This window comes from Caloenas nicobarica, chromosome 1 (genome assembly GCF_036013445.1).
Source record: "Caloenas nicobarica isolate bCalNic1 chromosome 1, bCalNic1.hap1, whole genome shotgun sequence".
NCBI classification, from domain to species: Eukaryota; Metazoa; Chordata; class Aves; order Columbiformes; family Columbidae; genus Caloenas; species Caloenas nicobarica.
Genome location: NC_088245.1, coordinates 33,156,318 through 33,179,848, shown reverse-complemented (window position 1 = coordinate 33,179,848; position 23,531 = coordinate 33,156,318). Strand labels below are relative to the sequence as shown.

Genomic DNA, 23,531 nt, shown 5'->3' with positions numbered 1-23,531 from the left:
GAAAGAATATTGTTGATTTTATTACAAATTGAGTCAGATCCTGTCACCAAACTAGTCGGTGAGCTAGGAAGTGTTGATGGGGGTGGCTCGCTTCTGCCTCTTAAATCCAAACCAAACAGCAATCCAAAACATATTTTCCCATTTCAATCACTCTAATGGTTTAATAAGCCTCTCCTCGCTCTCCTAGGGCAATATTATTGTTTATTGATTGTTCATTTTTAAAATGGAATCCCAGCTGTTCTGCTTTATTTCTGCTTATTTCCAAAGTTTCCAATTAAGTAGGGAATAAGATCTTAATTCCAGTATGGTTCAAATACAATGAAGTGAAGGCCACATCTGCTTTTTCATCTGCTCCTTTGCAGTCTAAGGATGGTTGGCTTCTTTACAGAAACTTAAACATTAGAAAGTATAAGCACTGCTGTGAACAGGAAGATGTGTGAAGGTTCCTTTACAGGTTTGTTTTTTCTTTCTGGATTCCAAACAGAATTGGAGAACTTCATAAAGTATAATAATCCCACAGAAGACTCATGTCACTTTGATATCCATTCCTTGTTGGACTTGACATGCAGAAAGTCAAGCAAATTCAAATATTATAAACAACATGATAACTCCTCTTCATATAGAATAAGATTGCTAAAGTTAGCTTGTCTGGGAGGTTTGTACCAATATACATGTCCATTCTCTTCCATTACTATTACCTCTCTATCTGACATTGTAGCTTATTTGCCCTTAAACACTGTAATTTCCATTGACTGATTCATAAACTGCCTAGAGATTTGCATTGCAGAAAGAAAACTCACTATTCTCTTCTGCTCTGAAGATCTGAATACCAACCACCACACCTCTCAATTCTCCTTGTGCAATCAAAGCATGTCCTGAAACACATTGACCCTCCAATCCCATGCACTCTGCTCTTCCTGAAAACCAATAGAACCAGCCTAGTTTACAGCCTCCCCTTCCAAAACAGCCTCTGCAGTCTCTCTGTCTCTCTCCCATTCTTCAGTGATAACTCCATCCACCACTGGAATCTGCTGTGGCACAATCCAATTGTGTCTCTGCTGCTGAAAAGACCTGAGGGCTTTGAGTACACAGAAAAGGATCAGGATTCTCAAGCCTCTTGAATCCAGCCATTTCCACGGTTTATATAGCGCTGCATGTAACAGTTTTTTTCAAGGAAATGAGAAAAAAAGGACTGAAAAAATGGAATGTTACCTAATGTAGTACAACTCTTATGTAATCTATCACTGGAGCTCTAAGTTATGTATGTACCATGAACATGACCCCACTCAACTCAGCTTAGCTCGTGCATAGTTTTTCCATCCATAGTGGGATAAAGCTTTGGAAGCCCGTAAAAAAATAAAAGGGTCAAGATTAAGGTATTCAGAATTAGCCATGAATGCTATTATTGATTCACAAGAAATCCACATTAATTGTCGACAGCAGTCAATGTGCCAGTTCTGCAATGTCCTTACTGTAACATATGTACAGATGATTTGCTCCATACCTGCTTTTCATGGCCACCATTTCACAGAGCACAATTTGTCTTGGACAAGCCACTGACATATGCTGAACATGATACTGAAAAAATCCTTGATACTTTTTTTTTCCTTCTGTCTGTTGTACAGTATGTTCCAAATGTGTCAAGGATAGAAGATAAATTGACAGAAACTCAGATGACCCTTCTAAGACTATTCCCACAGTTTTATAGACTATAGACTTGGCATCTTACAGTCACTCCTGCTTGAAACTACACATATAGTGTTTTCTCCTAACACATACCACAGTCCCAAAATTTATCCCCCTTGGCCTGTTTCTTTGCTTATGTCAGAGATTATTGCAGTCACTAGCTACATCCAGTGCTGAGATCTTTTCCATCCGTGTTTATGTGATACAGGATAAACATTCACCATCAGGCAATGTTCCCTGTGTTAATGAACTCCTTTAAAATTATTTTGATTGTTTTGAGTAAACAAACAGAGGTATCAATGAATCATCAGGAAAAAAATAGATTAATTGAAGCCAATTCTGCAAGCTTAAAAATCATAGACTTCTTTCCTCAATTTAAATGAATGTGACAGTCATAATTGTTAAAATTTGTACCTACACTATCCATAAAAACCTAATCTTACTAAAAAAAACCCCCAACTTTTAATGACTTTGTGTTTAAGAAATGCTTTTCCTGAACAACAAAAACATGCACATGGCTCATTTTGTTCCCAGTTGGCTGCCATTTTCTGTTTCTCTTTCATTAAGCTGATCTTTGGGTTGTCCATATTTCAGGAGAGAACCTTTATGACAATTATAATCCAAATGAAAACCTTATTCTTCTAAATCCTAAATTAGAGACAAACTTAAAGTGATAGTTTCACATCAAACAGACTACCTTCAAATTCTGGAGTGTAAATGGCTTGCTTGCTTTCTCTTTGTCACATCTTTCAGTTACTCTTTTTTCTTTTTAAATTGTTTTCATTATACTTGTTTATCTCTAGCTGTTACTCACTGTTTCACCAGATAGCAAGTCATGATATTATTTCACAGCAAAGAAGGGCCACCGTGCTGTCCTTACAGAAGTCAATGGCAAAATTCCCACTCACAGCAGAAGAAATGGAATATTGCTCTGATATATTTTAACCAAAACTCTTCTGGACTAGCAGCTAATTAAATACCCTGCCATTATGCTACTTTGCTTTTGTTAACTTTCTACTTGTCTGGGTTGAAACACTTGAATACTTCAACAAACTGAGTTTTCTCTCTTCTCCTCTCCTTTTTCCCTTGAAACCAAGAAACATATTCCTTTTCTTTTCTTTAAAAATGTATATAATAAGTTTCTTACCATCCACGCTGTGACAAAATCTCCCATCCAAGTCCCAACTGCAGCTACCTTCATAAAATTCTCATTCCTGATGCCCATGAAGTCTGTTATAATGTATGCACTGTGGAAACAAGAACACACACTGTAAGCTATACACATTTGCTTAATGCAGTTATAAAGAAATAGCTTAAGAGACAAAATTTATGATTACTGTGGAAAGATTTCCCATTTCTTTCATAATCACTTTTTCTGCTAGATCTGAGTCTTGCCATAGAACTGAACCAGGATGAGTCAATTTCAATTAGAAATGGAAATGTGAATCTGATTTTACAGGCCATGACTCTTTTGAAGGTGCTAAAATAATGATAGGCAAAGGTTTTAGGATTTTGTAACGCTTCTGAAAATATAAACTATTTAACTTTTTACCTCTTCTTTTGCACAAATGGAATTGCAGTATTCTCAGAATCAGTGACTTTGCAAAATCTTCATGAAGAAAAATGAAATTCTTTTTTTCTTTAAAAGGATAAATGAGCCACTTGACTTTTTACCAGTCACACAACAGTGCAAGCAAGCTTTGCAGAATTTCAGTGAGAATTCATTGTTTCCTTATTTATACAATGTATTTTCATAGATATATTTTATTTAAATCAAAAAGGGCATTTCTGTTCTGCTTAAATAATGCAACAGATAGATAGCATTTAAAACCCCACGCAATAATTTGACCTCTACTTTCAAGTGCATCAGGATGCTATAAGGACATTGAAGAAGGTAAAGTTACTTCTGCTCAATTAAACCCTTTGTGAAAACATGAGAGCTTTTAATATACTCATATCCTTTGCTAAAAGACTTTTATAGTGTTTAAGAAGAGGTTATTCTCCTCAAGAGCTAACACATTCAATAATGATAGTAATTATATTTTAACTTCCCAAGTGATATCTGTGTTTTCAAGATACCTGCAAACATTACTTATATGAACAGGCTGAAGGAAAGAAGCCGGAGAGTCGTGGTCAATGGGGCGCAGTCTGGTTGGAGGCCTGTATCTAGCGGAGTGCCTTAAGGGTCAGTTCTGGGACCAGTACTGTTCAATATATTCATCAACGACTTGGATGAGGGAATAGAGTGTACTATCAGCAAGTTTGCTGATGACACCAAGCTGGGAGGAGTGGCTGACACGCCAGAGGGCTGTGCTGCCATCCAGCGAGATCTGGACAGGCTAGAGAGTTGGGTGGGGAAAAATTTAATGAAGTATAACAAGGGCAAGTGCAGAGTCTTGCATCTGGGTAGGAACAACCCCAGGTTCCAGTACAGGTTGGGGAATGACCTATTAGAGAGCAGCGTAGGGGAAAGGGACCTGGGGGTCCTGGTGGACAGCAGGATGACCATGAGCCAGCACTGTGCCCTTGTGGCCAAGAAGGCCAATGGCATCCTGGGGTGTATTAGAAGGGAGGTGGTTAGTAGGTCGAGAGAAGTTCTCCTCCTCCTCTACTCTGCCCTGGTGAGACCGCATCTGGAATATTGTGTCCAGTTCTGGGCCCCTCAGTTCAAGAAGGACAGGGAACTGCTGGAGAGAGTCCAGCGCAGGGCAACGAAGATGATTAAGGGAGTGGAGCATCCCCCTTGTGAGGAAAGGCTGAGGGAGCTGGGTCTCTTTAGCTTGGAGCAGAGGAGACTGAGGGGTGACCTCATTAATGTTTAGAAATATGTAAAGGGTGAGTGTCATGAGGATGGAGCCAGGGTCTTCTCAGTGACAACCAATGATAGGACAAAGCACAATGGGTTCAACCTGGAACACAAGAGGTTCCACTTAACTATGAGAAGAAACTTCTTCTCAGTGAGGGTAACAGAACACTGGAACAGGCTGCCCAGGGAGGTTGTGGAGTCTTCTTCTCTGAAGACGTTCAAAACCCTCCTGGACGCCTTCCTGTGTAACCTCATCTGGGTGTTCCTGCTCCAGCGGGGGGATTGGACTAGATGATCTTTTGAGGTCCCTTCCAATCCCTAACATTCTGTGATTCTGTCATTCTGTGATATCATGTTTGCCTATTTAAGCATGCGCACAACTGACACCGTTGCATGTAACAACTTCCTTGAACATTGTGTTATCCATTATTCAAACTTCACCAATATTATACAGGGTGTTTCAAAATGATGGACCCAATTTCAAAGCAGTATTGCTTATTTCTTTGAATTTGGGTTCATCTTTTTGAAACACTGTATACCAAATGTTGTAATGTCTAGGAGCTAATGGACCATATCCCTGCAACTGGATCATTGAAATCTGATCCCACTTTCTGGGGCAGTCCTATTAAAATCTAAATATTTGATCAAGATAGAGGATCCTGCTAGCACAAATCCATGAACATCATTGTATCACTTCTTAGATACAAGATAATGTCATAGAATAGAAGTATTAATGTCATTAAACGGTTTGATGACACATGTAAAATGGCATACCCTAACAGCTCTTTTCATTGTACACATTTCGTGACCTTTCAGCTAACAGTCGCTAACAAGAGCACCATCTGATTTTCTTCATCTGTTGGACAGCACATAAATGCTGGCTCAGATTTTCTGCTGGAATTAAAAAACAAAAATCCAAGCTATTATTAATTATCTTAATAGTTAATAAGGTCATCAATATTCTAAATTCGATGTGTTGTGAATGAGTATGTAAGAACAGTAGAACAGTTCTACTGGGTCAGCCTCAATTCTCTCTGTTCCAACACCCTGTCCCCAAGAGAGGGCACCAGCAGATTTCTGGGAAGATTGCAAGAACAGGCGAGCACACCCCTCCCAGATATATTCTCCCACCCTCTTTATAATGGGAAAACATTTGGAATTCCTTTTATTCCTGAATCTTGGGTATGCCATTGATATAGCACCTATGAAGGCAAAAAATTATCAAGTTTGTATTCCTTAAGAGGGTGTCTCATTAACAAAAAAAGCCCAACAATATATGCCAGTTTTAAGGACCGGTCCCCAAAAGCAACCTGTATCTTCATCTTTTTCATCAGTGTGAAACACATACAAAAGCCCCACAGTTTTCACCTTTTTTATTCCCATTTCCCATATGCGTTATATATTCTGATATGCTTTACACGTGATTACAGATGTACAGAAACTAAACGAATGCTTGCACAACACGCCTGAAAAATGGGCCACATGGGTAACTCCAATAGCCCCATCTCATATAGTGGGCCTGCCACAGCCACCCTTGGTGCACACAAGACAGGCTATCCAAAAAGGCTGAGAAGTCACTGGTCACTGAATTATTATTATTACTGTATTAACACGCAGAAGAGAGAATCAAACCAGACATTCACTATTTTTTTAAATGGAATTTGAAATTCTCCATGTAGCCACTTGTTTTTACAAATGTTAAAAGTACCCAAAGGCTTAAAATAAGGTTGATACAATACTTAAATACATAGAAAGGTCTTGAAATTATCAGATCATCCTAACAGTCCTTTTTGTAATTTGAAACATGAACATTTGAAACATGAAAGCATCCAAGATGCCTAGTATAAATTGTGCATTGTAGTCTATAAGTAATTAATGCCTAAATTAAATATGTAAATTGACAGACCTTCAGTTAGAGTTAAAATAAGATATTGTTATAAAGAAATGCTTAGAAACATGATCTACTCATATTTTAAGTGCATTTACTGATTGAAATACAGCTACAATTTTCTATGGAACAAGAAAAATGTTTTAGCACTGTCATTATCTTATTAGAAGTCATCATCTTCTTAGTAAAGAAATACACTGGTATTTTATTAACTATTTTATTAACTATTAGTATTGCATCCTGTGTCTTTTATGCTCTCTGCAGTTTTCTTTTAATTTCAAAACACAAAGAGAAATCGACTTTTTAAAAATATGCATATTTGGCTGCTAAAAATGAAAAACCCCTCCATTTTTAATTTTCAGGTTTTAGTTTAAATATAAATGAGAACAGCTGAAATTTTCAAAAAAGCCATGATTGCCTGATGATGTTACCGGGTTCTATATTTTAGCAGTATCAAAAGTAAAATTAATCCTATTGTGGAAAAATGCCCACTTTTTTTCTGGCTATAGCTAGTGACTAGAGCAGTTTTCATTAACTCTGCTTCCTGGCTAGGACCCACGTCTGCACCTTGCAGAAGGGCTGACAGCTGTTGGGTTCCAGTTAATTGTCATGGTCAGCCTAGACTTTCTATAGCTTGTCAAAAGGCTTCATTTTGCTTTGCCACACTTATGTTCTGTAGCAAGGTACATTCACGTTGCATGAATTGCACAGTCTAAGAAAACACTGAGAGGAAAAACACGGCAGTTAAAGCTCATAACAAGAGTCAAAAGCTCTTCAGAAATGGACAGGATAAGTGTAAATAATTAAAGGTTGAAGGCCCAATACTTGTGAATATTGTAGATAAGGGATGAGTTTGCAATTGGGATTTGGGACAAACCCATTATTAACCTTTGACAGTAAAACTGGAAGCTGCAAAGCCGGGGAAATTGCTCTTTGCAGGCCAGCCTATGGAAGGTAGATCACAATTCTGACAGAACAGGACAAAACAGAGGAACCAAAAGAAGGTTGAGACACATAGTTCTAAAACAGAGTCCAAAAAATCACATCATAAGGTGCTGTCTACATTCATGTTGTTGCAAAAGGTAAGTTAATAGCAGCAAGTCAGTAAAAAGATGTATGAGCCCAATGCATTTGATCGCTTTTCTAGAGTCAGCAGCAGAGTGTGCAGAGAACAAAGAGGGAAACAACAGCACTAGCCAAGAGAAATTGTTCAGAGAAAGGAAGATATCAGAGCATTTTTTTCAAAGAATGATGATACTTCAGTAGCTGCCAAAATGATGAACAGTCTGAAAGCAAATGAAACACTTTTGATTTTCAGTTGGATAAAGATGTACAGGCCGCTGTGGTGCTATCAGCATTGTTCTAGGCACTGGAATAAAAGTCATGGCTGAAACTCAGTGCTGAGATGATGTTTTCTTGACCATTACAAGGACCTAAAACTGGGATATAGCTTGAAATTAGATACTTAAATTTAGACACTTAAATTTAAGTGTAAGCCAAGGATCCAAATTCTCAATGGAGCCCTAGTCAGAATAGTCAATACAGATTAGAGGATGAGTCATCCTTACACTACTGCTGACATGCTGGGTGAAGGATTTGTTTGATTTATATTGCTGCAGGATGGGTGTGTGTATCCTGGTCGTCAGATGATAATTGAAAGAGATCTGGATCTCTCGTAAGGCCTGTGACATATCTGACAATGAAGATTCATCTAAACTGAACCCTAGGTCTCCATGGACTACAATGAAAGCATAGCCACTTTTGGGAGGTTTTAGTTTCCTTTTTGTGCCTTTTTGGCAACCGTGGTGCACCTCAAATACCCTTCAGCTGGCTTTTTATACACTCTAGAGTACCTAAGGCACTGTGTTGGCACATGGCACACGGGGCATGTTCTGTGCAGGGCCTCTAATAACTACACCCACAGACAGTGGTAATTTAAGGCTCTTTGAAAAGGAGGGAGGCCTAGGTATCTTTTATGTTGAGTGACAAAAAGTCTGCACATGTTCTGCAGTCTGATATGTGCTTTTCTGAGGCAGTTTTATTATATGGCATGCCCCCTAAATAGCTGATTATCTATATGGAATTCATCTTCCTTGCTGCACCTGGCCAAGTGAAATGCTTTGACAACGACCAACAATTGACAGCATGGGAGTTCACGCACGCTGCAAAGATGTGCTTAGATGCGGCACCACAAGCTTCCATTGCTCTTAATTTAGCAAAGGCAAAGAGTGTCAGCATTAATGAAAACATACACAAAAGACTGCATACAGTTCCTGATCCGTATTTCTCACTCTAAAATGACAGAATGGCAAATGAGACACTTGGTAGCACTTTTCTCAGCTGAAAAGCTACCCCTCTACTGCCAGAAATGGAAGTCAGAGCCACAGGGAACCGGAAGATGCATGGAGACAAGAAGACCTGCTGTCCTACAAGTCGGCAGATAATAACGAGAATGGCATAATGCACAGCTACCAACAAACAGTATGAAGAGCACAACAGGCACTCATACTGCCCCTAACCATCCCCGGTGCACGCTTTGGAGGCTCGGATGAAACTTTTTCTATGGCACTAGAACAGAGAGAACTAAGAGGCACTGAACTGGTGATTTTGCTTGAGAAGATGACAAAGAGGTTAACAGCCACAAGAGGCTGAGCAGGCTAATCTCCAAGAACGCAACAAAACGAGGATGCGAAACCAGCTTAGCCATAGTGAGACAGATCCATGGCACAGTACAGAACACCTGAGACTGACGGACTGATGCTGTAACTGAACATTACTGGTTGGTAACTTATATATAAGCAATTTTTTTTGTTTTGTTTTAAATCAGGCAACAGAACTGTGATTCTGAAAACCTCTGCTCATCAGTCTACAGGTCTGAGGGCTGCCTAACTTACACTGAGGACTTGGCTTTTAAAGCTCCCAAGCCATTTAAAGTTCTGCTGCCAGGCATGTACAGGAGCTGCTCACTCTTCACAGGAATAAGCCATCTGGCTTCTAGCTCACGTCCTGTATTGATTGATATCCATAAAGTGTTTATTCCTCCACTTGGTTTGCCTGTGGATTTCCATCTGTGAAGTGTTTTAGAAGCCTGCCTAGAAGACAAGGCCCATTGAAAAATGAAGCAATTGCATTTCTGTCTGTTAATGTAGAAGAGGTGTATGCACCTCACTTAGACAGTAGGGAACACATGACATCCAATCCCTATTTCAAGGGATACTGGTTCAATGCCTTTCCAAGTTAGAGAATTCTGTCTCACTGCCACTCTCAATATGAAAGTCAAAAGTTACGACCAACTCCTATTAGGACAGCAGGTTTTTTTTGTAAATGGTACTCTCCAAGAGTACCAAGTGTGTTTCAGCCTCCTTTGAGGGGTAACAGAAGCTGTATAGTCCTCAGTACTGGGAAGACATGGACCTGTTGGAGAGGGTCCAGAGAAGGCCACAAAAATGATCAGAGGAATGGGGAAAGGCTGAGAGAGTTGGGGTTGTTCAGCCTGGAGAAGAGAAGGCTCCAAGGAGACCTTATTGCAGCCTTTCAATATATAAAGGGGGTTTATAAGAAAGATGAGGACAGACTTTTTAGTAGGGCCTGTTGTGACAGGACAAGTGGTAATGGTTTTAAACTAAAAGAGGGCAAATTTAGACATGAGGAAGAAATGTTTTACAATGAGGGTGCTGAAACACTCAGAGAGGTGGTGGATGCCCCATTCCTGGAAACACTCAAGGCCAGGCTGGACAGGGCTCTGAGCAACCTGATCTAGTTGCAGATGTCCCTGCTCATTGCAGGGGGGTTGGACTAGGTGACCTTTGAAGGTCCCTTCCAACCCCAAAAAATGATCCTATGATTCTATGATTCCACATCTTGTACAAGTATCATCTTTCACTTATAACACATATAACGTGTTCCCTTTCCTTCACTTTTAGAGAAGTGGAATGGATGCCACTGGTCAAGATAGGAGTCTGGATTAGATCACAAGTACAGTTGTAATTAATGTGTTTCAAGCAAGTTGGGACAGGATTTAAAATATATTCCCATCCTTAATATCGTTTCTTTATTGCAAATTGTTGGAGTTTCTTGTTCCCTATGTGGACTTTTTATATGTAGCTGTTTATGCTTCCACTTAAACTCTATAATGACCACGTAAGTTTTTTTTTTACTGAAGCAATGAAATAAACACTTGCCTCTTACATGCCTGTTTGGTACTACAGGAGAGGATTAAGATAGTTACTTACTGCTAAGTGAACTGTTCATTGAAAATTGTTTTAGTGGACAATCAAATAAGTTAAGAGAACCATGTTCACTATTTAGCATCTCTTTTAATAGGCCAGTAAAATTCTGGAACTAATCCACAAAACTGTAGCATGAGCTGGTACATTACATGCCTTATTTGATACACTTCATTAATGAAGTGAATCATCATACAGTAAAAAGGTCCAAAACGCTAGCACAGGTGCCCAGGGACACAGGCAGGACAAGTGGCCTTGGACATACCCATTTTGAGGGTTTAAAGAGGATCTCGACTCATCATACTGTAACACACTCTGCTGACATACAAGTTTGCAGTCTCAGCCCTTGCCATACATGTCCTGAGAAGGGTAATGAGTGCTGATTTTCAACAAGTTGCTAAAAAGGAAGTTAAATTATACACATGTACACTGTACGTTCAGAGTTTCTAAAATTCAGAAAAATGTTGTAAACCTTTTTATTTTTTACATTTAACATTTTGTTAAATGCTGTAGGTTTGTTTATCTTAAAAACTGGATAATATGTTGATATTTTAAAAAATAGTTAGTAAAATTTAAAAATAACATTCACAGATACTAGAGAATATAACAAGCAATGCATTTGGGAAGATAAAAAGTCAGGTTAGTAATTTAGCAAGAGAGGAATGCAGTAAAACATGGTATTTTAAATAAATACTTGGTGCAATACTGGTAAGAATGGCTTTGAACAATGCTGCACTGGCTGAACTCTTCAGAATGGGACATGGCTTACATGCAACCATTCCCAGCACTGACATTTCAGTACAGCTAAGAAGGGATAAGGACAGATGTGCAGCAATATTCCCAGAACTGGCAGTTACAAGAAAAAAATATTTCACTTAAAAAATAAAAAAAAAGAGAGAACTCCTCATATCATTCCCAGAATTTAAACAAAATTAAATTAAATAGTTGGAACTTTACGACTTCGACCAAGTGCTTTGAAAATGTTTAAAACTTCTATGAATTCCAGTCTCAACTTTGTACTTTCTATCCATTTCAGTTTTAGGGAAGGCAGAGAAGTTTAAATGCATTATTATAATGCTGAATAAACTAGTAACTGCAGTATTATTACTATTCAGAAAGGGGAAGATAGACCAATTTGCAGTTGGTAAAAAACACTGAATGGACTCTGCATGTAAGCAGCAGCCCATCTGGGAAAGCAAAAGCAGAAATATATTTTAGCAAACTTTAGTAGAAACTTATAAGTATTAGCAGATAATGTAATTTTACATATTAATCATTCTTTAACATATTAAACTTCCCTGAATCATTGATAAACAGTTGTTTGTTTGAATAAAGTAGAATAATTAAATGCCAGAAACCTACAAACAACATGTCATAAGTTAATTTATTGGAACTGAGGGAACAAGGAAAGGCCGGCACAGAATCTCTGCTGACAGATTTTTGCTGAAAAGAATTTGAGCTGGCTCTGAAAAATATCATAAGCCCACAATGTAAAATAAACTTGTGAAAATTTCTCAGGAGTTCGCTTTTAAAAAATCAATTATTAGAAACAAACTAGATTTCTTATTTAATGATAATGTTTTGAGGCTTTGTGAAGACTAATATTAGTTTGAATTTCAAGGGTCTACTGTAGTGATCAGGTGAACGAAGGACCATGTGCCTTCTTTTAACGCTTTATTTTCAGGAACCACGGATACCCTGCAGCTGAATGACAAGTGGCCAAAGGACGGTCCTTTCAGCACAGACCAGGAGACTTCTAGTGCTTTACCGAACAGTGCAAGACACTGCAAGGACCTCTGACTGGAACAAGGTGAGTTGCTTCTCTACAGCAAACGTTTGACCAATATTTGAACCTCTGGAATGGTGTTTGACTTTGAGAGGTAATTGAAAATACAGATGAACGCAACCTGCATATGGATGCCCATTTTTAAAGCAGTGGAGATTGACATGTGACTCACCTTACAAATTGCATCAAAATACGTAAACATGTGTTGAAGGAGTATAATTGCTGCTAAATAGGCTGTTTTGAAAAAAAATTTATTTATTACTGTATTAGTACAGTGTGATATGTTTTAATTTTGACATTTTTGTTTCCAGAGTTTTGCTACAGAGACATGTCAGAGTATCTGAAGCAGAGGAGACATCCTTTACAGGCTAGAAGGTGATTTCCCTGACACACAGGCTTTAAATGACAATTTCAAATCCATTCACATTACCTTTTATGTAAGATATGAAGATATGCGATTTGGCTTGTGTGCTTGCAGTGCCAGTGCTGCTGGTACCTCTGTCTCTTTTTTCAAAGTTATCAGGAGTAAAAAATGGTCAGGAGCATTTTACTATTATTATAAAACGGTAGGTCATGTAGAGTCTGTAATCACTTGAAGAAACATATTCTTTTTAATAGATTGGGAGAAAAAATAAATAACTGAAAATACAAGCCTATTTACAAAATGCAAAAAAACTTGCCAGTTCTCAAGTTGAAAATAATCTTGTGGTTTGATTTAAAAATTAAGTTACTTATACTTAGAGATATTTATAGGGTTTTTTTCAGCCTGTTTCTATGATCATTCCAGCTTTCTTTCCAAATCTGCAAATCATAAGCATTTGCATAATTTTAATTTATTTTGCTGTTTGGGCCAGGAAATCCTTCCAATCTGAAAAAATTCTTGGGAGACTGAAAAAAAGTTTAATGTCCAAATAACTTTAGATTAGCATTTCTTGGGCAAGTTTTTTCTTTCAGAAAAATGTATTTCCACCTCAAACTACAATACAGAATAAGGTCAGATATTCCTTTAGAGGACTCAGAGTTTAACTACAGATATGAAAACATTCATCTTTCAACAGTAAGGTAATTTAAAGCTTAATTACATCTGAGTAGTATCAAAATCAATTTACCAATTTCCTGATTTCTATAGAAATATTATTGTTTCACATGAAACTTATCATGTTTCCTTACGAGCCAAGACCACAGTATGTAAACAATGTTGTGAGAGAATGGGTAAAATAGACTATGTAGGTCCTGTAATGGCTATTTGAAATCATTGAAACCAATCTGGGACTTTGTATCATGATCATTAAACTTGTAAAAAATAGTATAGAAGTGTTAAGGTTGTAGAACAGGTGATTCAACTAAACTGATTTTTTTAAAAATAAGTATTTATTTGAATTATTCTCTACAAAGACAAGTAATATTTGCAATGAATGAGTCAGGAACAAGACCAGTCAGTGACAACATCTGAGACTGAATGGAAGGATGGTGGGGCAGAGTCCTGCTACTTTGCATTGCAGAAGTATAAATTTAGTAAAGAAAAGAAGAGTGAGTAAGTAATACCTGCTTGGAGCTTGTGGGGTGCTCACTGAATTAGTAGAAATGAAACTGGACTTCATGGAAGTTCAAGGGTAAGATGAAGTTTTCTTAAGCGTGAGATTATTGACAGATCCATCAAATAATTAGCAATAATTAAATAAAGCAGGTAAAATGACAGAAAAAAAATAGGTTGGAAAAAAACTCAAGGGATGAACTCGTCCAACCTCTCATGCTAAACACGGATAAGTGGCATTAGATCAGATAGCTCAAGGCCTTATTTATGCTTACAGACTGTTTATTTTAAATTATGTTTATTTAAAATTATTTATTTAAATCTAAATCCTTTCTCAAAAGCAAAGATAACATTTGTTAAACTCCTGAACAAAATTCAAAAGGGTGTTAGGGAATGAGTGCACTTTACAGCTGACTGCTCTGGATTTCTAGTTCAAGTGGTCTCTTTGATTATGACAAGACCTCACCCATTTACCACAGTGCTAAAGCAGCCAAGGATTTAGCACAGAATACTGCTATGTAAACAGCTAAGATTTTCCTTTTCCTATTCTGTGATCAGAGTTCAATAAAATAAAGGAAGACAGCACTTCATTTTTAACTTCACATCATTACATAGTTTAGTTTTTGTTAAATATTCCCCACAAAATAAGAGAAATGTATTTTATATTAGTATAAATAATATAAAGTTAAACATACACACAGACACGTTTTCCTTATGCAGAATATCAGGTGTTTGGTTTTTTTTGGTGGTTGGGTTTTTTTTAGTTTTTTACATTGAGAGACAGAATAAGTCAAAATGCAAATAAATTGTACAATTAAATTATATATAAACTCTGTTTCCTATAGGATCTTTGTGTTGTATATAGGCAAAGCCTGAACAAAAAATGGAGCAAAGGCCCTTGGAGAATCTCTGCTTAGTTCCTTCTTCACAAACACTAAGGGCTTTCACAACTACTCCATGGATTCCACTAGGGGGTGCTGGAATCTCTCAGCATGCCAAGGGAATGATGGAAAGGAAATGGCGATGAGTATACACAGAAATGCAGAAATACATTTCAAGAACAAAATATTTGAAAAGGAAGAAAGGTCAGAGCCTAGAATGGAACAGACGTGGTCACGATCCTCAAATGTTTCCAGGAAAAGTGTTTAGATTCAGCTGTATTTTGCTACTCCTTTTGTAAAAATTCAACTGTCTAGAATCTCAGCATTGTAGAGCAAGTCTCACTGCAAGAAGAAAAACAGACAGATGCTTCCTTCCTTGAAAAGCACCCAGATAAAATCTTAATTTCAAACAAAGGAATAGGTCCGAGCTTTCTGTAATGTTTACTTTACTACTTATAGATGCTCGCGGATGCTTTACTGTATTAGGGTGTGTGCAGATAAAGGAAGACAGAAATTTCAGTTTGTTCAAGGAATGGAGAGCATGTATCAGCCCAGAACACCAGTACACAATGGCACAAATAACTGCACAAGGGTCTTATGAAGACCCAAAATGGTATTAGCATGTCAGCCTTACTAGGCTTCTCAAAGAACCGTGTCAGTAGAAACAATAATTCAGCCCAAAACCCAAGTTTTTTCAGGTTGAAGATGGATACTACAATTTGATTCAGTCACAAATGAACCCTAAATAAGAACATTGTGAAACACTTCCTCTGAAAATGTTTCGTTCTAAAATGTTATCCAAGTTCTACAGTCTATATACACATAGCCAGTACTCTGTTCATACAACGAAATGAAGTAGGAAACTCTCATATGAGAAAAAGTTATTATTTAAAACTACTTACACGTACGAAAGAATAGGAAATATCTTTTTGTTATGTATGTTTGGGTTTGTATCTGTTGAAGATGACTGGTATATATCAGTCTAGCTGCAGTCTATAAAACCAGGCTGACATACAGAAACTATTGGGAGTTAAGAAATAACGATCTACCATTCTCGCAAGTACCTTTGAGAAGAAATGGAAAGAAAATGTGACATGACAACTCAGGAGCTGGTCTGAGGATTTGGTTGGCTTCTCTCACAATATAATAACAGCAGCAGACTGCAGAGCAGATGGAATAGAACTAGACTTCAAGCAATATAGAAATCAATAAACCGAGGAGATTGCTTCTTTACTATATTACTAGAAAATGATATATAAAGAACAACTGGGTCTAGGGCCAGTCATCTGACAAGAGCTGGCATATGATCATGGCAGAGAATTTCACATGGAAAATGCAGGGAAGAAGACAGTCTGTTCTTTCACTCTTCAGCTGACGAAGAAAACATCTCTATCATGACTACTTGACCATCCAATGGTTGATATAATCTGAAAGAGACCAATGCTATAATGGATCTGCTGTAAATTTGCTCTGTATTTTACTGTTACACTTTCTTGTCCTTACACTACTCAGCATTTTAAATGAAAACATCGCTGAAATAAAGGGGAGAAAACATCAAAAGTTTTTTGAGAATTTTATCCTCAAATCAACATTTGAGACTGGCAACATTGCAGACTGTCCATTTTACAATACAGTCTTCTTTTAATGACTTGAAACTGAGTTATCAGAACACAGATACGTCAGAATCAAACACTGCAAGTGTTTGCTCAGGCACTATCACTTGTAGTAGAACTTTAAGACACACAATGGAAAAAAGACACAAATTGTGGTGTGAAGTTCATCCTCAGAAATAACACTCTCCTAATTTTTCCCAAGTAAAGGACTAGCACATCATCAAACAATGGAGAACTACATGTATGTGCATTTTTGATACCCAGACACTAAACTTCGATGGTTTGGTCCATATTTTTAAGGCCTGTTAGTTAGAAATACTGGGTTTCATCTCATTTCATCTCATCATCTCACCTCATTTAAAGACTTTAAAAAAAAAAAGTCTCAGTTTCAGCTAGTAACTCCAGGATCCCCTAGGAAAGTGCATTTCTCTCCACAGTCATTGGGGAAAAATAAGCACTTTACAGTAGTAATTTGTCTGACTTATCTGAGACATCTGCACTGGGTTTGGCTGGGATGGAGTTTGTTTTCTTTATAGCAGCTCATAAGGTGCTGGTTTAGATTTGCGACCAAAAAAGGTGTTGATAACACACTAGTGCTGCCTACCCACATTAACCTGCAAGAATATCTCCAAATCAGACGAATCATCTTCTGGAGATCTCAGTTCAGTTAAATGTAAATGTAGTTAGTTAACTTTAGACTCATCTTTATTGGATTCTTAAACTGGGAGATATGACAAGAAATGGATTTTTATGTTTTAAGAGTGGGAGGGTTTAGATTATTAGACTGAAGGCCTCACGTCCATAAAATGTTCTTGCAAGTCTGCGCACATCCCAAACTGCAACTAAAACCAGTGAGGTACTAAAGATAAAACATGCAGTTTTGGAAAATATCCTTTCCCTCTAACTGAAAAAAAATTACCTTTTATTTAGTCGTAAGTTTGAAAAAGACGTTTTTCAAATAGCGTAAAAGATTACATGATGAAACATCGTCAGTAAGAAACCTTTACAAGAATTAGTAAATTGCAATTAAAATTTCATTAAAATACTAAGTCAAATCTAAGGTTGAACAGATGGTTAGTAGGATAGATATAACCAGAATTAAACTATGGAGTAAATATTCTATCTTTGTGTAATGCTTGTCACGGAAACCCTTTCAAAGTGCTACTGTTCAACAATAATCTGATCCAGAGACAGCTTCATACTGTCTGAAAGTTATCATCCACGTGTTAGTAGCTGAAGCAAACAGTGTCATTAACAAGAATACCTTGAGATCTTTACATTGGATGCTCACAAAGCTTCAGGAGCAATGCCAATGTATTTTATGGTATTTCCTTGGTTTACTTATTGATTATGTGGGAGATTTTGTAATTAAACTGGTATTCTACAATGATGAATGGAAGAAATAGAAGGTTGCTGGATGGCTTTCAGAGCAATTATAAACCCTTCTCTCTACTCAGGAACAGCCACTGCAAAAATTCTCCCAGCATTCTGAAGCCAACTGAGGATAAGATAATGGTTAAAAGTGCCTGCTCTGAAGCAGACAAGACAAAATGCAATTCTTCAGTTAAAAACATATCTTTTAAAGCCTTGTACAACAATATTTTGTTGTTTGAATAAGACAAAGATAATAAATAGCTCACTTTCAAGCAGTAATGGACACACCACTATGAAGGTAGAAGGCAGTAAAATACTGTGAGACTCAATCAACAGAAAATACTGGCTAGAGGTGGAGTATGACTAAATTATCATATTTCAAGACTTTTAAATCCCATTTGTAAGTAGAATTTAAATACATCTTTCTTTAAACTTTTATTATTTTTTAAAATAAATATTTCACTAGCTCTATATCAGATATAATGCTCACTAAGTGTTTTTCAAATGTCTTTTTCAAATGCTCATGTTTACAGAAAAGGAATTTGTATCTAAAGACAGGTCACAGCATTAAATCAGACATAAAACTGCACATCTCCTTTTGACATATATATCGAGTCTGGCTGGGATGGGCTTAACTTTCCTCATAGCACCACATAATAGTGCTGTTGTTTGCATTCGTAGCTATAATGGTGTTGATAACACACCAGTGTTTTAGCAATTGCTCAGTTCTCCTGTATCATCAAGGCATCTCCGACCCACCACTCAAAAGGGCAGTTGACTGGAGATGGGCAAGAGGTTGGCAGACGACACAGCCAGGACATTTGACCTGAACTGGCTCAAGGGATATTCCATACTATACGGTGTCATACTCAGCAATAAAAGTGGGGGGAGAAAGGAGGAGAGAGGGACATTCATGGTTATGGTATTTGTCTTCTGAAACAATTGCTATACGTGTACTGAGGCCCTGCTTCCCCGGAACTGGCTGGACATCTGCCTGCTGGTGGGTAATGAATAAATTCCCTCTTTTTGCTTTGCTTCTGTGCGTGGCATTTGCTTTTCTAGTTAAACTGCCTTTACCTCAACCCACAAGCTTATTATTTTCTTCCTCTGTCCTGTTGAAGAGGGTGAGTGAAGAGAATGACTGGGTGAGAGTCTGGGAGCCAGCTAAGGTCAATCCACCACAATGTATTGTGTTCATGCTGACTTTCTGGTAGCAAAAAGAGTTCACAACTGATAAAGTAGTACTGTGATTTAATTTTAACATGACTTTAAATATCAGCAAAACAACATTTCAAATATGAATCACAATGCAAAGCTTCTGGTAGGATTTTCAGAGATGCCCAGCACCTACATTCATCTTTTTGAATGTTACTTTCATACATATTTAGCCCTCAATGACACAGTGTTAAGATAAGCACAATTAGAGGTTAAAAAAAAAGTGATCTTCATATGCTAACATCAGTTACTTACAAAACCAATAGGTCTGTAAAATTCCACTCTCACATTTTGTTCAACTCAGCTTAATTTAGATAGAAGCACTGCATTCCTATTTATACATCAACCTTATATCATCCACTTTCAGTCACTGTCTGGGACATTTACAACCCTTAGGTCTTCAGTTCAAAATTTATGAAGCAGAAACCTTCACAATTTCATATACTTATATTTATAATAAATGTATTGACTTAATGAGAAATCTCAACACTAACAGGACAACGTAGACAATCTATGCAAAACCTAAAAAGGAAGCACCCCCATGTGAGAGGGTTTATCTCCCATAATGTTTAAAGAACCTTTTCTTGTCTTCCTTTGAAGGCCATTCAGTCAGTCTGTCACATTTGTGAACTGAAATTCAATTTCTTGTTCTGTACTGCAAATGAAACCAAAATCCTCTGTGAGACAAGAAAAAAAAGAATGGACTGTGACCCCACCCCTTTTGATTTACTGGTTGTACAGGCACATTGTGCATTACACTGAGTCAATCTCTTTAATTTCCCCAAAGTGTATCTCAGGGCTGGCAGGAGATCTGCCCCTTGCAGGAATCCAGTTCCACGTTTTCACCACCAGTTTTCACATTTCCCATTATACTACAGGGTGGCCATTTGCCAGCACTTTTTTTCTGTACTGACCAGAAATTCAACTGTTCTACAGGCGATTCTTTATTCCAAATAAAAAACAGGCAAGTAGCAGTGCAAAAGAAGGAATTTTACATATTTTCATCTTTTTCTGTTTCTCATGAAAACATAGAATAATTTAGGTTAATTAAGGAACCTCTGGAGATCACCTAATCCAAACTCCTGGTCAAGACAGGGTTGATTCCAACCTGATTAGGTTGAAGGAAGTCAAGATCTTCCCTCAAAAGTAGAGAACTCAGGGTGTTGCTGAAGTTTCAAACCTCCACAACTGCAGCAGAGTCAGAGGTGAGGAGCAGCACGAGGGATACTTACCGCTATGCTGAAGATGCCACTTGGGAAACTGCTTAGGGTTTTATTAAAATAACAATATAAATATCCCTGCCCTGTTTTGCAGATTGGATGACCCATTTCAGGAAGACTGACAGCAGCAGACACTCCAAAAGGAAGGTTTACTCTGTGCTCTGCTGATTTAATTACTTTAAATACATTTCAACTCATCACATTTGGAAAGATGAAGGCAAACACTCCACTCATCTAAATTTGAAGTGAAAGTAATAGCATTTTTTGCCGGAAACATACTATTTTGCTTAGTTTTAAGTTTTTTCTTTTTTTTTGTTTTGTTTTTCTGATAAGCATTCTGAACTGATGAAAAAGTACACTCAAGTTTTGAAAATTTCACATGAACTACATTCATCTTGGCAGAAATCATGTTGTTACAGAAAGGAAAACACTGTGCAAAGTAAAAACAAAAGCTAACAGGTTTTGGACTGAAAAGCCTACAAAGATTTCTTGTTAAACAAGGATTTACTAATAGAATGATAAAGAAATGACTATACATTTGGATGGTTAAGAAGGCATCTTCACTGGGCTAGCTTTGGTCTTTAACTGAACTGCTGAAACAGTAATTAGCATTTTTTTAAATATTTCTTTTTTTTCTGTTTCCTTAAAGGAAAATGAGAGTTTGGCATTAATTCATCGCATTGCCAGGACACATTTCTAAGAGTAAGAGAACCCTTTCTTACAGCAGACCACTCAGGATTGAAAGAAACCATCTCGCAAACGAGGAACATACGGGTCTCCTCCATAAGACAGCTGGGTTCTTGATGTGCTGTGGATATGATACATTTCCATTACTTTTCCAACGCCCCGTGTTCCCTCTAATCTGTTGCAGGCTTGACAATGTCTGGCACAGCCCCATATCCAAACTGTAACTGGTATGGCTGGCTGTAACAACAAGTACAGTGCTGCCTTGTTATGCAAATGTACCTGTGGGAAGACAGCACCAGCCATATGGCTTCTTCCAGACAGAGGAATAAGTTAGGGTTTGGAAAATAAGCACATGAACTCTGCTGCTATGCTGCTTTCAGTCTGGAAGAGTAACAGCCTCACCAACAGAAGTTTTCTGAGGGTTTTCTACCCCTTTTCTTATTGCTCTTTTTTTACTGCAGTCCTACCAGTCAGCTTATTGTTATATGCATCTCTCTGCATGTCTCTCAGGTAAGGTTTAGTTACCAGCACTTCTATTTCTCACAGAAAGTTATATGACTACCATGAGACAAAACTGAGATCTCAAAAGAAAATCTATTTCTAGAAAATATAGAAATGAGCCTTTTTGCCTGCAAAATAGATGTTCATTAACCTTAAGCTATGTAGCAGCATACTGCTTTATTTTTCTCTGTTAACTTTTAATTGCTGACACTTTTAGTTATATAAAATCTAGTTTTAAAGCCTTCTCATCTGCTTAACGTGAGGAGCAAATCTTTTTCCATTGCAATCAGTGATTCAATAATTACTATTTACAGGGATGACATTAAACTAGGTTTATCTAGTCACAACATAGATGATTGTTCTTTGAGTCAGTGTAGAAGAAACTCCAAGTGATTTGGCCAGACAGGCAAGATATGAAACAGCTATGCTTTGGATGCACTCCCTTGTTAAGGATTTGTTTTCATTAAAAGGTATCATGTTTCTCTTACAAAAATTTTGTAGCAGAAGTGCCTCCTCAATAAAAAAAAAAAGGGCAACAGTTAACTTCAAAACAATGAGGGCAGAAAAGACTGGCTTTGGAATGGGACTAAGAAGTTGATCCTACTTCTGTATATGCTGAATGGACTGTAGAGACACTCAGTGTTTTAAGTCCTTCAAGAGAGAAAATAATCAAGTGCATACCATTTTCTTGATGCCGCCAGCAGTGCCAGTTTGGAACAAATATTAGCTTTCAATAGTCTCAGATGACCTCTAGGGCAGAGAAAATCTAGAAAGTGGAATGGCTTTTATGTTAGTGGGAACATATGTTTCCATAGATAGTCTGGGGATAAATTCCCCAAAAGATAAGAAAGGGAAGTAATATACAATGACACATGTCTGACAGGCCAAATGTGGAATGCTGACACTTCGCATTCTTACTGTTGTAAGATAAAAACTCATTCGTTAAGAATTCTTGGAAACTTTTTCTGAGACATTTTCAAAAAATTGTAAGCACTATGGTCAGCTTGAATAAAGTATATACTAAGTATAAGGTAAAAGTAGGTTTCATTTTCAACACAATTCATCCTGAAGTTCTTCTGGCCAGGGCTGCAATAAAACAAAAGAATTTGACATGATAAAGATGACATCAGCAATAAGAAAAAAAGGGTAATGAAAAAGTTTATCATCAATCTCTCTTCTCTTGGGCCATGGAGGCACTACAGTGAGCTTTCTTACTGGAAAGAGATTTTTGCCACAACAAAGAGGCCTTCATTATTAATAGGTAGCTCTTTCAAAACCTGTTGCCCATGGCTGCAGAAAGAAATTTATGTTTAAGGCAGGCCGAGTAAGTGACTACTGTTTACTGGAATGAAAGCCATGAAACACTAGCGTGGCAAGTGCCAAAAAGAAAAGTGATATTGAAAGAAAGGAATTCGTATATATTTGTTATTTCAGACTTTGCATTGCCTCTAGTCTCACTCATCAGTCTTTTCTTAATGGAGTGAAACTACTCATAGTTGATAAGTTCATAAGTGGAGATAAAGGTCAAGGTCATTCACCTTCGGTTCTGTAGTATGATTTTCAAGCTCTGACTGCTACTTGCTTGCAGCTGCTGCTTACATCGTTTTGTCATTACCTGCATGGTGTCCAATCGAAGTTAATTTCTTTAATATTTTAATTTTTAAATTACTTGTTTACAAAGTTTTAACTAGAATATTTGATTTTCAATTAAAAAACAAGGCATGTGATGGTTAACAGAGTAGTTGTGAATTTACAGATTTAAAGGCTGTAAAACGTAAAACACAATAACTCACTCTGATCTGCATAATTCAGGTCATAAAATTCTATATAGTAATTCTTAGCAGAAATGGACTCTTTCTAGATGTGGTCAAGTCCATTAGAAAGTCTTTATTTCAGTACTCTAAGCATACATACAACATACACATCACCAATTTTTTCCCGTAGTTGCTTAAACTCACTATTAAATACCTGCACTTTATTCCTACTCTGAATTTGCCCAGAGTCTGCTTTCAGCTGCTGCATGTTTTACCCCTTTGCTAAACTAAATGCACCATTACCAGAAACTTTATCTTTCATGTCAGTAATTAAATGCTTCATTTAAGTTTCTCATGACT

At 37.3% G+C, this 23,531-nt stretch overlaps 1 protein-coding gene across 2 annotated transcripts in view; it reads right to left on the bottom strand.

Annotated features, from left to right (window-relative positions):
* The window catches only part of TMEM117 (transmembrane protein 117), a 226,276-nt gene that overhangs the window by 120,075 nt on the left and 82,670 nt on the right, over positions 1–23,531 (bottom strand). For both annotated transcript variants that reach the window (XM_065646940.1, XM_065646930.1), the window contains exon 4: positions 2,834–2,933. In XM_065646940.1, the coding sequence (XP_065503012.1) occupies positions 2,834–2,933 (100 nt within the window). The remainder of the gene's footprint in view (positions 1–2,833; positions 2,934–23,531) is intronic.